General features: G+C 44.8%; 1 protein-coding gene across 1 annotated transcript; it reads right to left on the bottom strand.

The window, feature by feature from the left end:
• Positions 1-373: 373 nt before the first annotated feature.
• On the bottom strand, positions 374-18,703 carry LOC134001159 (SLIT and NTRK-like protein 3). The gene is made up of 7 exons (XM_062440727.1): positions 18,488-18,703; positions 18,054-18,305; positions 17,691-17,806; positions 16,496-17,425; positions 14,828-15,047; positions 996-1,643; positions 374-869 (listed from the first exon to the last, which is right to left on the bottom strand). Exons 1-7 carry the CDS (start codon positions 18,701-18,703, stop codon positions 387-389), a joined length of 2,865 nt encoding a protein of 954 aa, XP_062296711.1. The 3' UTR covers positions 374-386.
• Positions 18,704-19,016: the final 313 nt, after the last annotated feature.

Below are 19,016 nucleotides of genomic sequence, written 5' to 3'. Positions count from 1 at the left end.
GTAGAAAAACGGAGCCCATAGCCTCAGAACCTCAGAGCTTTACCATTGTGAGGCATAATGGAGGAAAAAGTACTGTAGTAGCTGCAGCTGAAGTTTCGCCTCCAGGCAGAGATCTGGGATCAGCTAACCCTTGCCAAATACCAACCTATGCGCCAGTAGTGGGGAAAATACAAAAACTGACCTCAGCTTGTTATCCAGGAATAAACATAGTGTGTGGTGTAGTCCCGCTCCCCCACAGGCTCCTCTCAAAGCCATGCCAGCCTCTGTACAGGAGTCATTGTTACTGGATGATTCATCACCAGAGAGGGATATGATGAGGAGACAAGAGAAGAGGGGTAGCAGGTGGAGGAGGAGGAGGGAGAGGAGGAGGAGGAGGAAGAGGAGTGTTAAAACTGGTAGGAGCGGTCCAGCACCTCCATGTAGTCTGGTGTGGTCCTCAGTCTGCCTCTCAGCTCTCCTGCTCCCAGCTCACTCTGACTGCTACTACTGCCTGCTGTGGAGCTGGCAGTGGTGACCACAAGCATTTGGTCAGGTCTGGCTTCCTGTTTGGAGTCTTGAGGATGAGGGTAGCGGGGGGGTGGCCTCGCATACCTGTCTGGCAGGTCTCTGAACTCAGGGGCAGGGAGCCTGAAGAGGCAGTCCACCAGTTCGACTTTAGGCGTGGGGCCCTGGCTGTCGATGACTGTGGGGCAGAGGATGCCATTCCTGTGCAGGCCGGTGAGCGGTCCCATCGCCTCCGTGACGGTGCTGATGGGTGACGAGGTCACCTCCAGAGTCCATTCCCTCTCCTTCTCTGCTGCCGAGCAGTATCCAGCCTCGCTCTCACTGGAAGCTGCAAACGTCTGCTGCTGCTGCTGTTGCTGCTGCTGCTGTTGCTGCTGCTGCTGTTGATGCTGCTGCTGCTGCTGCTGTTGCTGCTGCTGCTGTTGCTGCTGCTGTTGCTGCTGCTGTTGCTGCTGCTGTTGCTGCTGCTGTTGCTGCGATCGCTGTTTCACCGCTGCATCCTGCTCCTCTTTGTAGATGGCGTTGCTACACATGTGCGAGGTTGCAGCGGGGTTGGGACCTTTAGATGCAGCCTCTGGGGGCATGATGGTGTCATAGACGTGGCTGTGTTCGGGTGGAGGTAGAGGCGGCGTCTCTGGTAGGCCGTGGTGATGGTGGTGGTGGTGCGTCTGCTCGGTGAAGATTCCACACTCCATCTGGATGCCGGCCAAGTCTACCTCTCCCTGGCGACGGAACGGCAGCTTGTCCCTCCTCCTCAGGGCATAGGCGATTAGTGCTGCTGCCGCGAAGAATGCTGCAACAAATAACACCAAAAGGCTGAGCACTAACACAGACAGGGGGATTGAATCCTTCCCTGGAGGGATCACAGGGCCCAGGCCTGAGTCAGGGTAGCCAACCGATGCACCTCTGTCTGGGGCTGTGGAGGTGGCTGTCTGCTCTTCCTGCTCCTGGTCCTCCTGGGGTTCTAGCTCAGGGCAGAGCAGCTCCATGGAGAGGGAGCGGAGGTCTACGCCTTTGGTCTTTTCCGGGGAATGACAGACCACCTCTCCCACCACCACCACAGCACTGAGCCCCTCCAGCCAACGCTTCAGTGGAGCTGCTTCACAGTTGCACTCCCATGGGTTCTGCTGCAGGTCCACCTGGAGAAATACACAACACCACAGCACATTGTCAACATGTAATAGTACACTAATTACTGGTCTACCATGCAATAAAAAAAACCATGAATCACTTTGTGGAATGTAAACACTAAATAGATAATTCTTGTGAAGTATATTAGTTACTTTGTCTTTTGTGTTGAAGAATAAGCCAGTAGCCAGCACTCTAATAAGATGACAAAAAGAAAGAAAAATGATGTTTTCTTTGCTAACTTTGTCTTTAGTGGGCAAGATTATATGCAAAATGAGTTTTTGAGCATTAGCATAATATAATATAGCTTTCCACGATGGCCAGTGTCTCTATACATTTTTTAAAATATGCATGGGATGAACAGTTCTGAATTACTGTAAATAATGTCATTATAGGATCAAAACACTTAAGTGCTTGCAATAACTGAATGGCTGAGTAAAAAAGCTCAGTAGTAGCAAAAGATCTGAGCAGCGACCAATTCAACTTCCACCACCCACAAGTGCTCTCTTTAAAACCTGTTCACACATGTGCTATAGCAGGTTATTGGAATATTTTTACAATAAAGACCACTCAGAGTTTACATAAGTGGTTATTCACAAAACTCTTCGGGAGGTTTGTGCAACGAGCATGTGAAAATATCACAGCACTCTGTTTTTGACAATAGCGAGGATGTGCTGTAATTCTCCCATCTGCTACTGTATAATCCAATAGGTATGTGCGTAAATCCATTTTTTCATTGCCAACTATTGATTGCGTGTCCTAAAACAAGCTAAAATATTCAGTTTGACACACTTCAAAAAGGATAAAGCTGATTATGCACAAAAGGAATCACTTATATCACATTGTCTGTATTGTATTGTCTGCAGGACTGATCTGTTCCATATTTTTAGCAATGACGTTCGTCGATGAAAGCTGATATTCTCTCTGTCACACTTCCAAGGAGCTTGCACAAATGTTGTCATGCTAATTTGGTTAGGCCGTTTCCCTGGCTTGCAGTAATAGATGGATGCTTTTTGAGATGATTCAGCATTGCTGTCGTGGGATCCATGGTACGACGACTTGCCTCACACTCGAAAACAGGATGCTTCTTCACTTTATCAACGTTAGCCCACTTTGGGCTTTTTGTGCGGCTTTAATAATGACATAATTGTGTCCGGAGGGTGAGTAGAAAGAACACTCAGTTTGAACACTTCCACTATATTAAAGGTCCACTAAAAATTGCAGTTTTCTAGGTTGCAGCATGATTGAGACACACTGAATGTTAAAACTGAAAAAACGGTTTGTGACATTTTAAATACAACAGCGTGACCAAAATGTCAGCTTGTTTTAGTTGTTTTATAACATGTGTCACTACAATCTTACATATGCTTCACATTTTTGAAGCATTTTATTGCCAAGTATTGTTTGTTTTTACACAGATCCCAAGGGCTATATCCCCTTCTCTTTTGCAAGCATCTGTCCAACATGTCCAACACCGTTTAAAATGTATACGTCAGGTCACCAAGTGTGTGATTTGCTGTCAACTTGTCAATCACAGCTCTATTGTGAGAGGAAATTCAGACCCACAGTTAGCCTGACAAGTACTAGTATCAGGGAAAATATGTCTGCATGAAACCATTATATATAGTTTTGGGAACATGGAGGCTTTCAGTAAATTAATTGCACTTGAAAAGTCCCATACAGTATGTTAATGATTAAAAGTAGAATAGTGACAAAACCAGCAACCACATTATCTTTATTAATGTCAGTTTTAAGTGTTATATTCATTGTTTTGATGCAGCTTGTGTTTCTGTTCAGGAAGAAATCCATAAGAAACACAAAAAACACTTTAGTCATAAAATATTCTTTGCTTGACTTAAATGATAGCACCAATTTTAGATGGAAACTGCCATGCCTGAGCTGCAGAAGAGTAAATTTGCTCTTATGGGTTTTATCACTATTATGGAGATCAAGCAATAATTGTCCAGGTTTTATTTAGGAGCTATAAAAAATTGCATCAGGGGAGAAATTCAGGATGTTCTCACTGGGTTGTGTGTGGTTGTCACATTGTCTGGTAATTGATCACTTTTCCCAAACAGTTATATCACGTCAATCATTAGAACAGCTCCAGTTAGTTCACAGAAATATAGTCAATATAAGCAGGATTTGGAAATTCTAATTGCAGGGATTTTGCTGTAGTCTCTGGTAATGTGACACCCCTGAGCGTCAGCTTGCCGAGCCTTTTCCATACTGATGAATGCATTTCATTGTCTTCTGAATAAAACACATCGGAGTGGGGGAAAAAAGACATTGCATTTGAAGAAGAATCTACTGCATACGCAAAATACAATGTTGTTTTTTTTCCTTAAAATGTGTATTGGAAAACTGTTCATGGTGAAATGTTACACATACAGAGGCACACAAATGCGTCAGAGGAATTCACTCTTGCAATGTTAGTTTTCATTGTTCTGTGATGTTGCAGGTGTTCCAGGAGATGTTTTTTAAAGTGTTGTAATTTACTTTCATAGTGTACTCACTCTCATTGTCTGCCTCGTCGACTTCTACCTCAGATAGTGATTTCCCATATTTCCCAGAGTGACTTCAACAGCCCCTTGAGAAGGGGCATGAACTTGTTTTATCCAGCGGTTTGTGTTTCATGTAGGTGGAGACAGAGAGCGATAGTAATAGCAAAGAGCAAAGAGCAAGAATTCCATTGAGTCCATTGAGGCTACTGTCAGTGGAGAAATTGGCATCTCTGCCTCTGTGTGATTGCTGAACATCAGTGCAACATGGTGAGTCTACAAAAAAGCCCTTGATCTTTTATTCTGTGGGGAAACAAACACTGACTTTTAATAGATATCTGTCAGATATCTGGATTTCATGTGTTCAGATTGTGCTGCAACTGCTATGGAAGTATGAAGACGTGATTGAGGACTACATTTGGCTTGTTACCTGGAGAAAAATACAATACCAAACAAAAACATTGAGTTAATGTATCTTATTTTTCTTATAGTTTGGCCATTTTTGATAGACTTTACACCCTGGAAAGAACATCCAAAATAATCTTTTGTTCTTTTAAAAGCAGAATAACACTAGAAAAAAACATTTGACTCAGCTGGATAACAATTAACTCTTTACTATGTGATTGTGAATACTAGTAAATACCATAACACAGTGAAATAATAATGATACTTATTATGTCAGGCTTATATTATCCACCCCCTCTTGGTAAATTGAATATAAGTGGTTGTTCTGTGCACCTCTATACTAAATTACTGTTTTCTTCCAATAATTATTAATTACAGCGCAGTATACTGGTCTTAATGGCATTTAATGCTAAATCATACTGAGACAGTTGATGAGACTAAAGGCCAACTCACATTTGTATGCTTGCCAGAAGACCGGTCAAACAGCTAAAAGCCTGGTATTTTGCAGGTGGTTTTATTGAGATATATTTATGTCTAAAACAACAGGTGGTTGTGCTTTTTTGCTGTGACTTGCAAATTCGAGAGAAATCCTTACAAGAAAATATAACTTGTGTTCAATGCATAAAAAGGTGGAGAATTTGCACCTGCATAGTTAGAATGGCCACAATTGTTATAATAATACCCAGGTTGAAAATACCATAATTTAACATTTACACTGCTTGAATAGTACAACATATAGTTGAGTATAAACATTCAGTAAGAAATACACAATATCCCTAATTCTATATCTAATTGTGTATGTAACAGGCTGATGATGTATTAATGCCTATTCATGCTTTATTGGGCATTAAATGCAATGTTGTCTTGTCAAACCTGCCACCTGTGAATGCTGTGCTGTGTTTGTATCTGACAGCACACAAGGTGAGACGTGACTGTGGGCAAGTTTCTTGATTGCAGTTGGCATCGATGAGAGAGTGCTGCCCTACTACACAGCAGTTCTTTTGCGTTTAGAGAGAAAGACATATGTACTCCTGAACTGTATATATTTCTGGCATCCACTCAGATGCTGAGTCACCTGACTTGATTTCTATTAAAGTTGACCTATTTTATGCTCATTTCCAGTGCTATACTTTTATTCTTGGACTCAACTAGAGTAGCTTGCATGATTCATAGTTCAAAAAACTCCTTATTTTTCTTACACTGGTGCTTTATGCAGTCCCTCAGTTCAGTCTCTGTCTCTTAAATAGGCAATTTTAGCTCCTGCCTCTTTAAGGCCCCCCTCCCCATGAGCCCAATCTGTTCTGATTGGCCAGCTTTCCAGAAGCCTAAATTGTGTTCCTCACCAAATTAAAATGGCTTCATTAGTGCTAAAACCCGGTCGACACTACAACATATGGAGCAGTTTGTTCAGCGGTTAAGTTAGAAATAATGCAGGGAGGAATAGTACAAGTAGAAACAGCCACAATAATGATGATCTCTGATGAAGAGCTGCAGACAACCAGCACACCTCCAACTCATAAACAATTTACTTTGCTGTGCTGGGTAACGGAAAAACACAGTGTGAGTACCCACAACACTGTTAGGATGTATTTTTAACCATGCTCCAGCATGTTGAACAAACATGTCAAAGAATGATTGATAATGACCAGAATAACGTGTCAGTATCCTTGCATGTTCATTGACACCTGCTGGACATTTTGTGTGTTGCAACCATGTGCTTTTGTTTGTTTTGGGTAATGGCTCCGCCCTCACCTGTCATGCTTCCATGTGGTCATTGTCGGCCATTTTGTGCTCACCTGTACTCCGTTAAGTCCTAATGATTAGGCCTACTTATTCTGTGCTCTGTCAGCCCCAGTTTGTCAGATTGTCCCAGTCTTTTGTTCTGAGCACATCTACCGTTGTTACCTGCTTTTCCTGTCTGCCAACCTGCTTGTTTGTACTCTGCCTGTGAACCTGGTTTTTGGATTTTGCCTGCCGATTTGGATTATCTGCCTGTTTGGACTGCTTATTTGGACCTGACCCTTGCCTGCCTCTAGACCACTCTTTGGACTGCCCTCTAGTTTGTCAGCTCTTCTCTTGTTTCAGTTTTGTGGCCAAGAGCCTGCATTTTTGTTGAGTTTTTTCACCGTTTGACGGGACATTCTTTGTTGGAGTTGTTTTTTGACTTTTTCTGTTCAATTAAAAACTCTTGAATTTGGAACTTTCTGCATTTGGGTCCGAACTTTCTACAAAACCTGACATTACAATCTGACCAGATAATGGACCCAGCAGAAATAAGTAAGGTTCTTGATCGGCATGGAGCAACGCTGGGGAGACACCAGGCACAAATTGAGTTTGTTTCCAGGACGTTGGAGGCAGCTACAGCAAGTGTGACTGACCTTGCTGCTAGGGTGCAACAGCTCCAGTTAGCCTCCTCAGTACCACCTCCTCCAGCTGCTCCAGCCCGAGAACCTCGCCTGCCTCCACCTGAGACTTACTCAGGAGATCCAGGATCCTGTCAGTCATTCCTAGCTCAGTGTGAGCTGATTTTTGGACTACAGCCATTGACTTTTCCTTCCGATCGTTCTAAGGTTGCCTACGTCATCACCCAGTTGTCTGGAAGAGCTCGTGAGTGGGGAACGGCCATCTGGAGCAACCAGGTGGCGATCCAGGATGACTTCACTCAATTCACTGGTGAAATGAAGAAGGTCTTCGATCGCTCTAAACAGGGAAGGGAGGCTGCTCGTGAGATCCTTAACCTCCGTCAAGGCCGCAGGTCAGTGTCCGACTTTGCAGTAGAATTCCGGACTCTGGCGTCCTCTACTGGTTGGAACCTGGAAGCTCTGTATGATACGTTTTTCAATGGACTTTCTGAAGGGATTAAGGATGAACTCATTCCCCGCGATTTGCCTTCATCTTTTGATGGCTTGGTGGATGTGGCTATCCGTGTGGACACTCGGCTAGGTCAGCTTCATCGGTTGAAGACAACCAGTAGTTCTCAGCGGACTGAGCTTCGTCGAGGGTCCAGTTCTCCTCTTCAGGTCCTTGAGGGGGGATCAAGGTCGTCCACTCCGGCTCCTCCAGAGCCAATGAAGATAGACCGGACTAGTCTTTCACCAGCTGAGAGACAGCGAAGGCTGGAGTCTCGTGCCTGTCTGTACTGTGGTCAGCGTGGCCATTTTGTTTCAACCTGTCCTGTAAAAGACAATGCTCACCAGTGAGGCGGGGAGTACTGGTGAGCGCAATTCCCTCAAGGATCTCCCCATCCCTTCGCACTGTTCTGCAAGCAACTGTGATGTGGAGGAGCCATCATCACACCACCTCCGTCCTCATTGACTCTGGAGCTGAAGAGAGCTTCATTGACGTATCACTGGCCACCAGATGGGGAGTTCCAGTAACCACCCTGCAAGTGCCATTGACTGCCTCAGCGCTAAACGGGACCTGTTTCGCCAAGGTAACCCATATCTCATCCCCGGTGAGTTTGATGCTCTCTGGTAATCACACTGAGGAGATTGCTCTTTATGTTATTGATTCACCACAGATTCCCATAGTTCTTGGTCACCCTTGGTTAGTCAAACACAACCCGCACATTGATTGGGAGAAGAATTCTATTTTGGGCTGGAGCCCATTCTGTCATTCCCAGTGTCTGAGGTCTGCCCTTAACCGGTTCCCTGTTTTTCCTGAGCTACCTGAGGAGTTTCCAGACCTGTCAAGAGTTCCGGAGGAATACCTAGACCTGAGACCCGTCTTCAGCAAGTCCAGGGCAACTTCTCTACCACCTCATCGTCCATATGATTGCTCTATAGAGTTGCTTCCTGGAGCTTGTCCGCCTCGAGGTCGTCTGTACTCTCTGGCGCCCCCTGAGAGAATGGCCATGAACAAGTACATTGAGGACTCCCTAGCAGCAGGTATTATCCGTCCCTCGTCCTCTCCAGCAGGGGCAGGGTTTTTCTTTGTGGACAAGAAGGATAGATCATTAAGACCTTGCATTGATTACCGGGGCCTCAATGATATTACGGTTAAGAACAGATATCCTCTTCCCTTGATGTCCTCAGCCTTTGAACTGTTACAGGGTGCCACAGTGTTTTCTAAATTGGACCTTCGTAATGCCTATCATTTGGTGAGAATCAGGGAGGGAGATGAGTGGAAGACCGCATTTAATACACCCACAGGGCACTACGAATACCTTGTAATGCCGTTTGGACTGACCAACGCCCCAGCTGTGTTCCAGACTTTGGTCAATGATGTACTGCGGGATATGGTAAACAAATTTGTTTTTGTTTATTTGGACGATATTCTGATTTTTTCCAAGTCCCTTCGTGACCATGTCCATCATGTCCGATTAGTTCTTCAGCGGTTACTAGAGAACCAACTTTATGTAAAGGCTGAGAAATGTGAGTTCCATCAACGCTCCACATCGTTTTTGGGCTTTGTCGTCTCTGAAGGTGGTGTTGGGATGGACTCCTCTAAGATCAAGGCAGTCATTGATTGGCCTACCCCTCAGTCCCGCAAGGATCTGCAGAAGTTTCTGGGTTTTGCAAATTTTTACAGACGGTTCATTCGTAACTATAGTTCTCTTGCCTCTCCTCTAACTGCTCTGACATCCTCCTCTGTCAGGTTTTTCTGGTCGGAAGTGGCGGAGAAGGCGTTCCAACAACTGAAGAAGCGTTTCACCTCTTCTCCCATTCTGGTTATGCCAGATCCTTCGTGTCAGTTCATTGTTGAGGTGGATGCCTCTGAGGTAGGGGCTGGAGCTGTCCTGTCCCAGAGGTCCAAGGAGGACAGTAAGCTGCACCCATGTGCCTTTTTCTCCCACAAGTTAACGCCTGCTGAGAGAAACTACGATGTCGGGGACCGGGAACTTCTGGCGGTCAAACTCGCTCTGGAGGAGTGGCGTCATTGGCTAGAGGGCGCTGAGGTTCCTTTTCTTGTGTGGACGGACCATAGGAACCTGGAGTATTTGAAGTCTGCCAAACGACTCAACGCACGCCAGGCCAGGTGGTCTCTTTTTTTTAGTCGGTTCAATTTTACCTTGTCTTTCCGTCCTGGGTCCAAGAATGCTAAACCTGACTCTCTTTCTCGACAGTTCAGTGCTCCAGATGCTGCCCCTGCCCCTAACACCATTTTGCCTTCTCACTGTTTAGTGGGTGCAGTTTCTTGGCATATAGTCTCTGTGGTTCGCAGTGCCCAGCAACAGGAGGCTTGCCCAGCTGGTTGCCCCCCTAACCGCCTGTTTGTCCCCAGTTCTGTCCGTCCTCAGGTTTTGGAGTGGGGTCACTGCTCCCGACTGACCTGCCATGCCGGGGTTAGGAGGACTATGGCATTTCTCCGTCAACAGTTTTGGTGGCCCCGAATGGTTGCAGATGTCCAAGCCTTCATTGCTGCCTGTCAGATTTGCGCCCAAAACAAGAGCTCAAATCAGCCACCTGTCGGACTCCTCCAGCCGCTCCCGGTACCCAGACGACCATGGTCCCACATAGCCTTGGATTTTGTGACTGGCCTCCCGCCTTCTGATGGTAACTCTGCTGTCCTGACTATTGTTGATCGGTTCTCCAAGTGTGTGCACTTTGTCCCTCTGCCTAAACTCCCTTCTGCCAAGGAGACAGCTTCTCTCATGGTTAACCATGTCTTTAGGATCCATGGAATGCCTTTTGACATGGTGTCTGACCGAGGTCCTCAATTTGTGTCCTCGTTTTGGAAGGAGTTCTGTAGGCTTATTGGAGCCACCGCCAGCCTCTCTTCAGGATTCCATCCTCAGACCAACGGCCAGACAGAGCGGGCCAACCAGGACCTTGAAAGGGTTCTTAGGTGCCTGGCGTCCCAGAACCCCACATCCTGGAGTCGGCATTTGGCATGGGCTGAGTATGCCCACAATTCTCTCCCTGTTGCATCTACGGGTCTCTCCCCTTTTCAATGTTGCCTTGGCTACCAACCACCTCTCTTTTCTTCCCAGGAACTTGAGGCATCGGTTCCATCGGTCCAGGCGTTTGTCCGGCGGTGCAAGGCGACGTGGAGACGTGCTCGAGCCTCTCTGTTGCGTTCGGGTGCCCAGGTCAAGCGGTTGGCAGACCGCCGAAGGGTCAAGGCCCCCCACTACAGGAGCGGTCAGAGGGTTTGGCTCTCTACCAAGGACCTACCTCTCCGAGTGGACTCACGTAAGCTGGCTCCCCGCTTCATTGGGCCCTATGTCATCGAACGGGTCTTGGGCAGATCTGCAGTCCGGTTGCGCCTGCCCCTCTCACTTCGCCGAGTCCATCCCACCTTCCATGTGTCCCGGGTCAAACCTGTCTGTCACAGTCCTCTGTCTCCCCCGGCTGTGCCCCGCCCTCCCCCCCGGCTCGTTGATGGGGGTCCTGTCTACACTGTCGAAAAGCTGATGGATGTTCGCCGGCGTGGGCGTGGTCTCCAGTTTTTGGTTGACTGGAAAGGGTATGGGCCAGAGGAGCGGATGTGGGTTCCCGCCCGCCACATTGTGGATAAGACACTCATTAGAGACTTTCGCCAGCAACACCCACGCCATCCTGCCTTGACGCCGAGAGGCGTTCGTTGAGGGGGGGGTAGTGTCAGTATCCTTGCATGTTCATTGACACCTGCTGGACATTTTGTGTGTTGCAACCATGTGCTTTTGTTTGTTTTGGGTAATGACTCCGCCCTCACCTGTCATGCTTCCATGTGGTCATTGTCGGCCATTTTGTGCTCACCTGTACTCCGTTAAGTCCTAATGATTAGGCCTACTTATTCTGTGCTCTGTCAGCCCCAGTTTGTCAGATTGTCCCAGTCTTTTGTTCTGAGCACATCTACCGTTGTTACCTGCTTTTCCTGTCTGCCAACCTGCTTGTTTGTACTCTGCCTGTGAACCTGGTTTTTGGATTTTGCCTGCCGATTTGGATTATCTGCCTGTTTGGACTGCTTATTTGGACCTGACCCTTGCCTGCCTCTAGACCACTCTTTGGACTGCCCTCTAGTTTGTCAGCTCTTCTCTTGTTTCAGTTTTGTGGCCAAGAGCCTGCATTTTTGTTGAGTTTTTTCACCGTTTGACGGGACATTCTTTGTTGGAGTTGTTTTTTGACTTTTTCTGTTCAATTAAAAACTCTTGAATTTGGAACTTTCTGAATTTGGGTCCGAACTTTCTACAAAACCTGACATAACGTTTGGGTCCCACCAGGGAATACCCTATACTACCCTAGATGGACATTGTACTATCTTTAAAGTCAATGTATGGACGATATAAGAGCAGATGTATTCTGTGAAGATCTTTGTCATTGTCTGGATGCATGTGGACGTGAACCGAGCTCGTATTAAACATGCATTAAGCTGAACTCCTGATCTGATTGAATCATTGTCGCAGTTTCGCACTATCAAACACGATGGAAAAATGCCATAATGTTGGTGAAGCGGAGCAGTGAACTAGCTGTGAGTGGAGCAAATGAACATATAAAGAAATCTATCATGAGCTGACGTCAGCTTGGGCTGACAGTAGAAAAAAACGTTGGAAACCGAGAGTTCAGAGCGGTCTGAAGTCGGTACTTATGTTTCTTTTTTCAGTGGCTTTTATTGGGAATACTCTTTAGTACTTGTGATGCTAATAAGAAATCACAGACACCATTAGAATTTTAAATTTCTGTTTAATGTCTCACCTTTTAAATAATGTTATCTTTTAAATAACAGGGAGGTATTCTTTAAATACTGTATCAGTGCATGTAAGTGGGTATACTATATAATTCTTGGTGTGACAGTGGCCTTCATTCACTAGTGAGAGACAGATGCATAGAAATGTTTTTACTTTGCACACAGAATAAGTGCGAACACAAAATTACCATCAGATTTATAGCACGTATGCACCGGCCAATTTTGTTCTTAACACTGTGCTTATGTTAGAGAATTACAATCATTCTAAATTGACAGGCACATTACTGCTATTGATAATTAGCATGCCACCACACCACCATTTCTCTATATAAGGAAAGCTTGGTTGGAGTGGTGTAGCAGTGGAGAAAGCTGCCACTCATTGCAACTGTGATGGTAAGAATGTAGGAAAACTATTGTGAAATACAAAAAAACCCCAAAAAACAGCTTCTAGATATAGAAGCCAGAATGGGCAGATTTGGCTGGTAAACATGTCAATGGCACAACCGTTTTGAGCCCGACTGTGAATCCTGTATACAGGCTGCATACCTGTTGCACCACTACCATGCAGTATGTGTGGAATTGATCTAAATAAATGTGTACTGCTGTGACAGGTGCGCGGTGTGTTTCGTCTCTGTCCACAACAGGCTGTGATGTAGTGAAAGCAGAGTGCCCCTCCCTGTGCCACTACAGAACTGTCAGGCTGTGAGGATCAGTTAGCAGACTGCTGGTTAACCAGCGGCGTCTATTAGGGACAAATCTGAAGGGGGATATTAATCGCTTTCATATTCCAATATAAATTCCAATATATAAGCTACTGTTCTAAAAGTGGGAACTGGACAATTTTAATATATTAATAATTTTATTACATTTATGAAGTTGATTTATTGATTACATCTTATCTTTCAATTTTATGCCGCATAAATAAATAGCAATGTCACAATCTGATAAGGCCCAATCATTTGTTTTAAATAACTGTGGTTCAAATATACTGTTTACATTGAATAAATATATCATTCATATCATCAACAGATTTACACTACATAATTTTATAAGACCATGGGATATTTATGATTTATGCATATGCATGGTCTAAAGCAGTTCTAAATTTGTACACAGAGTAAGAAAAAAATTCAGGTAAGAACATATTGATGAATCCTGGATTTGTGCTTAAAACATTCATACACACAGTTTAAGCACAGATTTGTGCTTTCGTGCTGTTTGTGAATGAGGCTTAGTGACTCGAAGCTATACATGCTGCTGTTTTATGATTATCAAAATGGACTGCTTTTTACAGCAGCTGCAAGCTTCACCCTGCTTCCATCTGTGTTGCCCTTTGATTTTACTGTGCACACCCTGGCTCCGAAAACACATGCCAGCACCCAGAAATCCATCATTCAAACAGGCCAGCAGTAAGTCAACAGGTGATATTGTCACACTATTTTTTTGCAGTCCATGGGCAGCACTAATGTGGCTTTGTCAGAGTAATAACAACCTTGGTAAATGAATGAATTCAATTACTGTGCCACAGATTTTAAGGACTACAATGGTGATGCCGCTGGGCTTTATGAATATGGCCCGCAGTGTACTTCCATTTGGTGAATGCTTTAATGCTCTTGGACATCAGAGGCATATAACAGCACAAAAACATAATACAATTCTACGTGATTTCTCAGCACCATAAACCACTGTCGTTCTTCCCTTGAGCAAACATTTAGAAACAGCCTCTGAACTGCCAGCCTCACCCACACTACCTTGGATCAGGAATTTTTTTTATTGAGCAAAGTAAAATGGAAATTCACAATGACATTCAGGCTAATCCACACCCACCTTACCTCATTCTACTCTGGCTGTCTAAGAAAAGCCTGGTACTCTAAATTTGCTGAAGTGAGAGGAGGCAGGATAGTATAATGCAATACCTCAGGTATCAGTGCATTGTGTATAGCAACCAGTCTCATAATGCTGGAGTCAAATGTGCGAGGTAAGGTCTAACGCTAACTGTGAATTCAACACATCCTGTAGTTGGTAGTCTGTTTACTTAGAGGTTTGCTGATTACAGCCATGCTCAAAAACTCGAGGGGTTCAGCTTTCTCCAGTTTAGCTCCTGATTTATTAAGACCACTTATGCAAATCGAGTCAATTGCAATTTTCCAATTAGAATACCTGAGGCGCAACCATAGTCCCACATGCCACAGCGGAGCTCTCAAAACAACAGACGATGCAGATGACGGGAAAAACTGCAGCTGTGCCAGAGGCCAGGAGATCAGGGTCTGCCAGAAGTTTTAAATGCGCGTATGGCTTCATCCAAGATTTCAGCTTGTTTTGTTTATTTCATCAAGCTGTGATCAAATAATGTGTCTTGGCAATTTATAGTTCTTTTAATCTCGTCGGCTAACATTTGAAATAAATATATTCTCTGTAATTATGCACATTTTAGTTTAGTAAATCAATGGGGGTTATCCAATTCAGTGATCTTTGTTTTTTACCCTGCATCTGTCATTCAACAAAAGGCATATTATTTGGCCTAAATTTGTTAAAAGCCTCTTGCCAAGTAACAGACTCCAAGTAATTTGACTCATTTAAACACCCACAGGTTATCGGATCACAGTTTTTTCCAGCATCCACCACATGCACTCAAACAACCACAATTCATTCAGTGAATACAGTCCTCGGTTTGAACCAACCTGTACCAGTCCGGTGAGATGCTCCAGCACGCCCTCCATAGGAAGATGCAGAAGGTGGTTATTTCTCAGATTGAGGCGTGCCAAGTTCACTCCAGAAAACACACCGAGAGGAAGGCTCCGTAGCAGGTTGGCGTTGAGGAACAACAGCTGGAGAGACGGCATGGAGTCAAAACTCCCACGGTCTACCTCACGGATCTCATTGTACTCAAAGTAAAGATACCTAAATGAGAGGAGAAGCCACTGTTACAGTGTAGTTGTATACATGCAAACAAACTGATAATGAGCTTTGTAAATCCGGGTAGAAATGAGGGATGGTGTTAAAGGAAACTATCGCTGTATCCTAGTGTTTAGTGACATTTAACACTACAGAAACATGAAATACAAAATGTAAAAAGCCAATTCAGACTTTGTTTTAACTTTGTATACATAAGTTATACTTGATTCTTGGTTAGGACGCAGTATGAATTTTCCCATTTACAAATTATTTAGTTTTAAGTTTTCAGTAGGTCATTTATCTCTCCTGCATCCTGGCTTGATAATTACATAAAATAATATTTATGTAAAGACGTCATGACATAATATAATTTACTCTGCCCTTTTACTATTCACAGCTAATTAGTTGATCAGATGACACTGTGTGATTTTACACAAATGACTACTCACCCCTGCTTTGGCTTGCCCAATCATCGAGTTAAATTTATGAAGCTTTGAATTTTTACGTTTTTTTTTCAATAATAGAAATAAGTGTGAACTTAGGGAATAAAAGTATTAATCGAGAGTTTTTCTTGCATGCAAGCCATCCAATAAGCTTCCACTGCTGAAATAAGTAATAGGTCTGGTTTAAATTACTTAGCACCCGCTTGCCCTACAGTCACTAACAAAGGCTAACGAGAGGTTAAGAGGAAAGATTTTTTGAATGTCCTGAGAGGATCTTTATTATTGATTAATAGTCAAATTAATGGGACTGTGGATCCTGTGAGCCTTATCTTAAAATACAGAGACAGTGGACCTGAGAACTAAGAGCAAAATTATACTTCAAATTTGATGGCAACTTTTTCTGTTCTCATTTTATATACAGTGAAACATGAAAGCTGACCCGCTGCCTTCATCAAACACCACAATGTTTAATCCAGTGAATAAATACAATTACTGACTGTAGATATTTGCTAAGGTCTGTATGCATTATTTGCAGAATTATCTGTGTAAGCTTAATCTGACAATGATACATATGTATTATTGTGACAACTGTTTTTTTTTTTTATAATAAGCCTTTCCCCAAAAGCAAATTCCTGGTATCATCCAGACGTCTCACCACCTTATCAACACCTCTGTATGCACATGCAAAAAAAACATTAATTTTCACATTGTCGCTCATACCAGGCTCACACCTCAACTGAAGCATGCTATCAGGCAGTGTGACTAACAGATGATACTCCTGGAAAGAGAATAGGTACCTTTCATTTCAATCAAACTCCAGCAAAATGGTAATCAAAATGTTCTGCTCTGTGCTATGCCAGTATTACGTTGAAATTAATTTCCACATACTTAAAAATGAATGTCTAAATATCTGAGCTGACATGTGGTTTCAGTTTATGAATTTGTTTGAAGTGCAGCGAAAATAACAAGCTTGAAATGCTGCTAGTGATCCAAAAATCCAAAATATTCTACCTTAGATTCTGCAACCCCAGGAACATGTGAGGGCTGAGCCTCTCCAGGTTGTTCCCGTTCAGATAGAGGCTCCTCAGGCTTGACAGGCTGGAGAAAGCCCCCTCCTGGAGGTAAGAGATGCGGTTGTTTCCCAGGTGAAGCAGATCAAGACTGGAGAAATTCCAGAAGTCTGTGCGGTAGATCCTCTGGATTAAATTTCCACTAAGGTACAGTTTACGGCCATTGAGCGGCCGCGGTGTGAGCTGAGACACATTGAGGAAGCCGTTGTCCTTGCAGTTGACGGTCAGGCCCAAGTCTGTGATGTGCAAGTTGCAAGTGCAGCCCAGGGGACAGATGATGGGAATGGGGGGTCGTGTCTGGTAGCCAGCCACTGGTGGATTCTGGTTGGGCATCAGACTGCGAGATGTGGGGGATGTTCTTGAGGGTCGAGGCCTCTTTGTTGGCCTCGGGTGCCTCTCCCTGTCTTTACGCTCTGCAGAGGAAGAGGAGGATGAAGTGGAGGAGGTATGAGTATTCTGGCGGGAGCCGTGGACCATGGAGGAGGGTTTAGTTGGTCTGACACGCCCAGGGTGGGAGTTAGGCTTAGCGTTAGGGGGAAAATGTTGGGGCTGTGACCCCCCTGATGGGCCACCCCCTTCTGCTTGTAAGTCTTTATCCGGGAGGTCAGCACACAGCTCCTTGCGGGGGATTTCCCTCAAGTCTTTGCCATGAAGGTGGAAAGGATATTCGCAGGTAACATCACCGACAACAGCGGTGTAGGGTATCTGACCCAGCCACTGTTGTAGCTGCACTGCCTCACAGCCACAGTTCCAGGGATTCTCCTCCAGCTGTATCTCCATCAGGGAGCGACCAACATACTCCAGGGTCCCAGCATATGCAAGGCTCTTCAGACGGTTTCCCCGCAGGTCCAGATGAGTCAGAGACACAGATCTGGCGCAGGAGAAAGAGGAGGGAAGATAGTTAGCTGGGTTAAATGGAAAGACAACGTGATAGTAAGAAGAAATACACGTTCTGTTGCTGAGATATTTGCTTTTTATCTGATGATTAATGTGTCTGTAATGATATGAAATAGAATCCCACAGAAAAATTAATTCAACAACAGTACATACTGGCTAATTGTGTCTGACACTGATATTCCTGTAGATCAGCCCAGGCATAATACAAAAGCTTTGCAGTGCAATAATCAGATTCTAACCTGAACAGATGAGCAGGCAAGACAGGGATCAGGTTGTCGTTTAAGATGAGAACCCGGAGCTTGTAGAGGAACCTCAGAGCACCGCTGTCTATTCGTTTGATCACGTTGTAGTCAGCCTGCAGGTAGGAAAGAGAAAATGTGAAGAACACATAATTGCTGCAATTGGAAAATAGACTTAACTCGGCAGGAAAGCTGCAGCACTTGCCAACTCCATTAAAAAACACACACAGATCTTGAGACGGTTCTTTCGCTGGGGCCACCTGCTAGCCATTGACTATTTCCGTCACGGCTTTTTACCGTAATCTTAGGCAAATTTCTCAATAATTCTGTCAATCATGGATAATCAGCGTGGATTAATCCTACCTGGAGGTATTCCAGAGCCTCTAAGCCAGTGAAGGTATCATTTCTAAAGACCTCCAGCTTGTTCTCATGGAGGTACAGGCGTCTCAGTTTGGCCAGCCCATTGAAAGCTCCCACTCGGATGTCCTGGAGTGCATTGTTGCCAAGGTTTATGGACACTGCGTTGCCAAGGTGCTGAAACCCGTTGCTATAGAGACGCCTCAGAGAGTTCCTCTGGAGGTTGAGTTTGAAAGGGCGGACCCATGACTGTGACACCTGAATGATTAATTAGTGGTCTGATTAGTTATCTTATTAATTACATGAATTTAACAGTTAGAAACACCCATAAGGCACATTAGAGACAGGATATTAGACTTGGAGATACAGATCACTTGCAATGACAGCGCAATAAAGTGCAGTCACACATGCACGGCCAGATAAATGAACAGGAATGATACCTGGCTGACATTAGTGAAGCCCCTCTTATCGCAGTGCACGTGCAGCACGCCTTCTTTGACCTCGCACGTGCACGGTTCGAAACACGGCTCGTCCACTTCCTCCTCAGAGTTGTCCACCAGAGGGGTGTGTGTGGAGGTTGGGGTAGGGGTGGGGGTGTGCGATGCCCGGGACAGACACACACACCCCAGGGCCACTGCAAGAGTGACCCACTGCATCCTCCTGCTTCTCCCTCTCAGCTGAGCAGCCTGGGGCTACAGCCCGACATTGGCCCTTCACCGCACTGCATAGATGGAGAGACATCACACATGCACGCATACATTCAGACAGACGTACCACAAACACGCACACAGACACACACACACACACACACACACACACACACACACACACACACACACACACACACAGACACACAGACACACACACACACACACACACACACACACACACACACACACACACACACACACACACACACACACACACGGTTAAAAGAGGGCAAACAGCCAGAGAAGCAACAGAATAAGA

Source organism: Scomber scombrus, chromosome 19, assembly GCF_963691925.1.
Source record: "Scomber scombrus chromosome 19, fScoSco1.1, whole genome shotgun sequence".
Lineage (NCBI taxonomy): Eukaryota > Metazoa > Chordata > Actinopteri > Scombriformes > Scombridae > Scomber > Scomber scombrus.
Note: the sequence above shows the minus strand (reverse complement) of the source record. Positions and strands in the feature narration are given on the sequence as shown.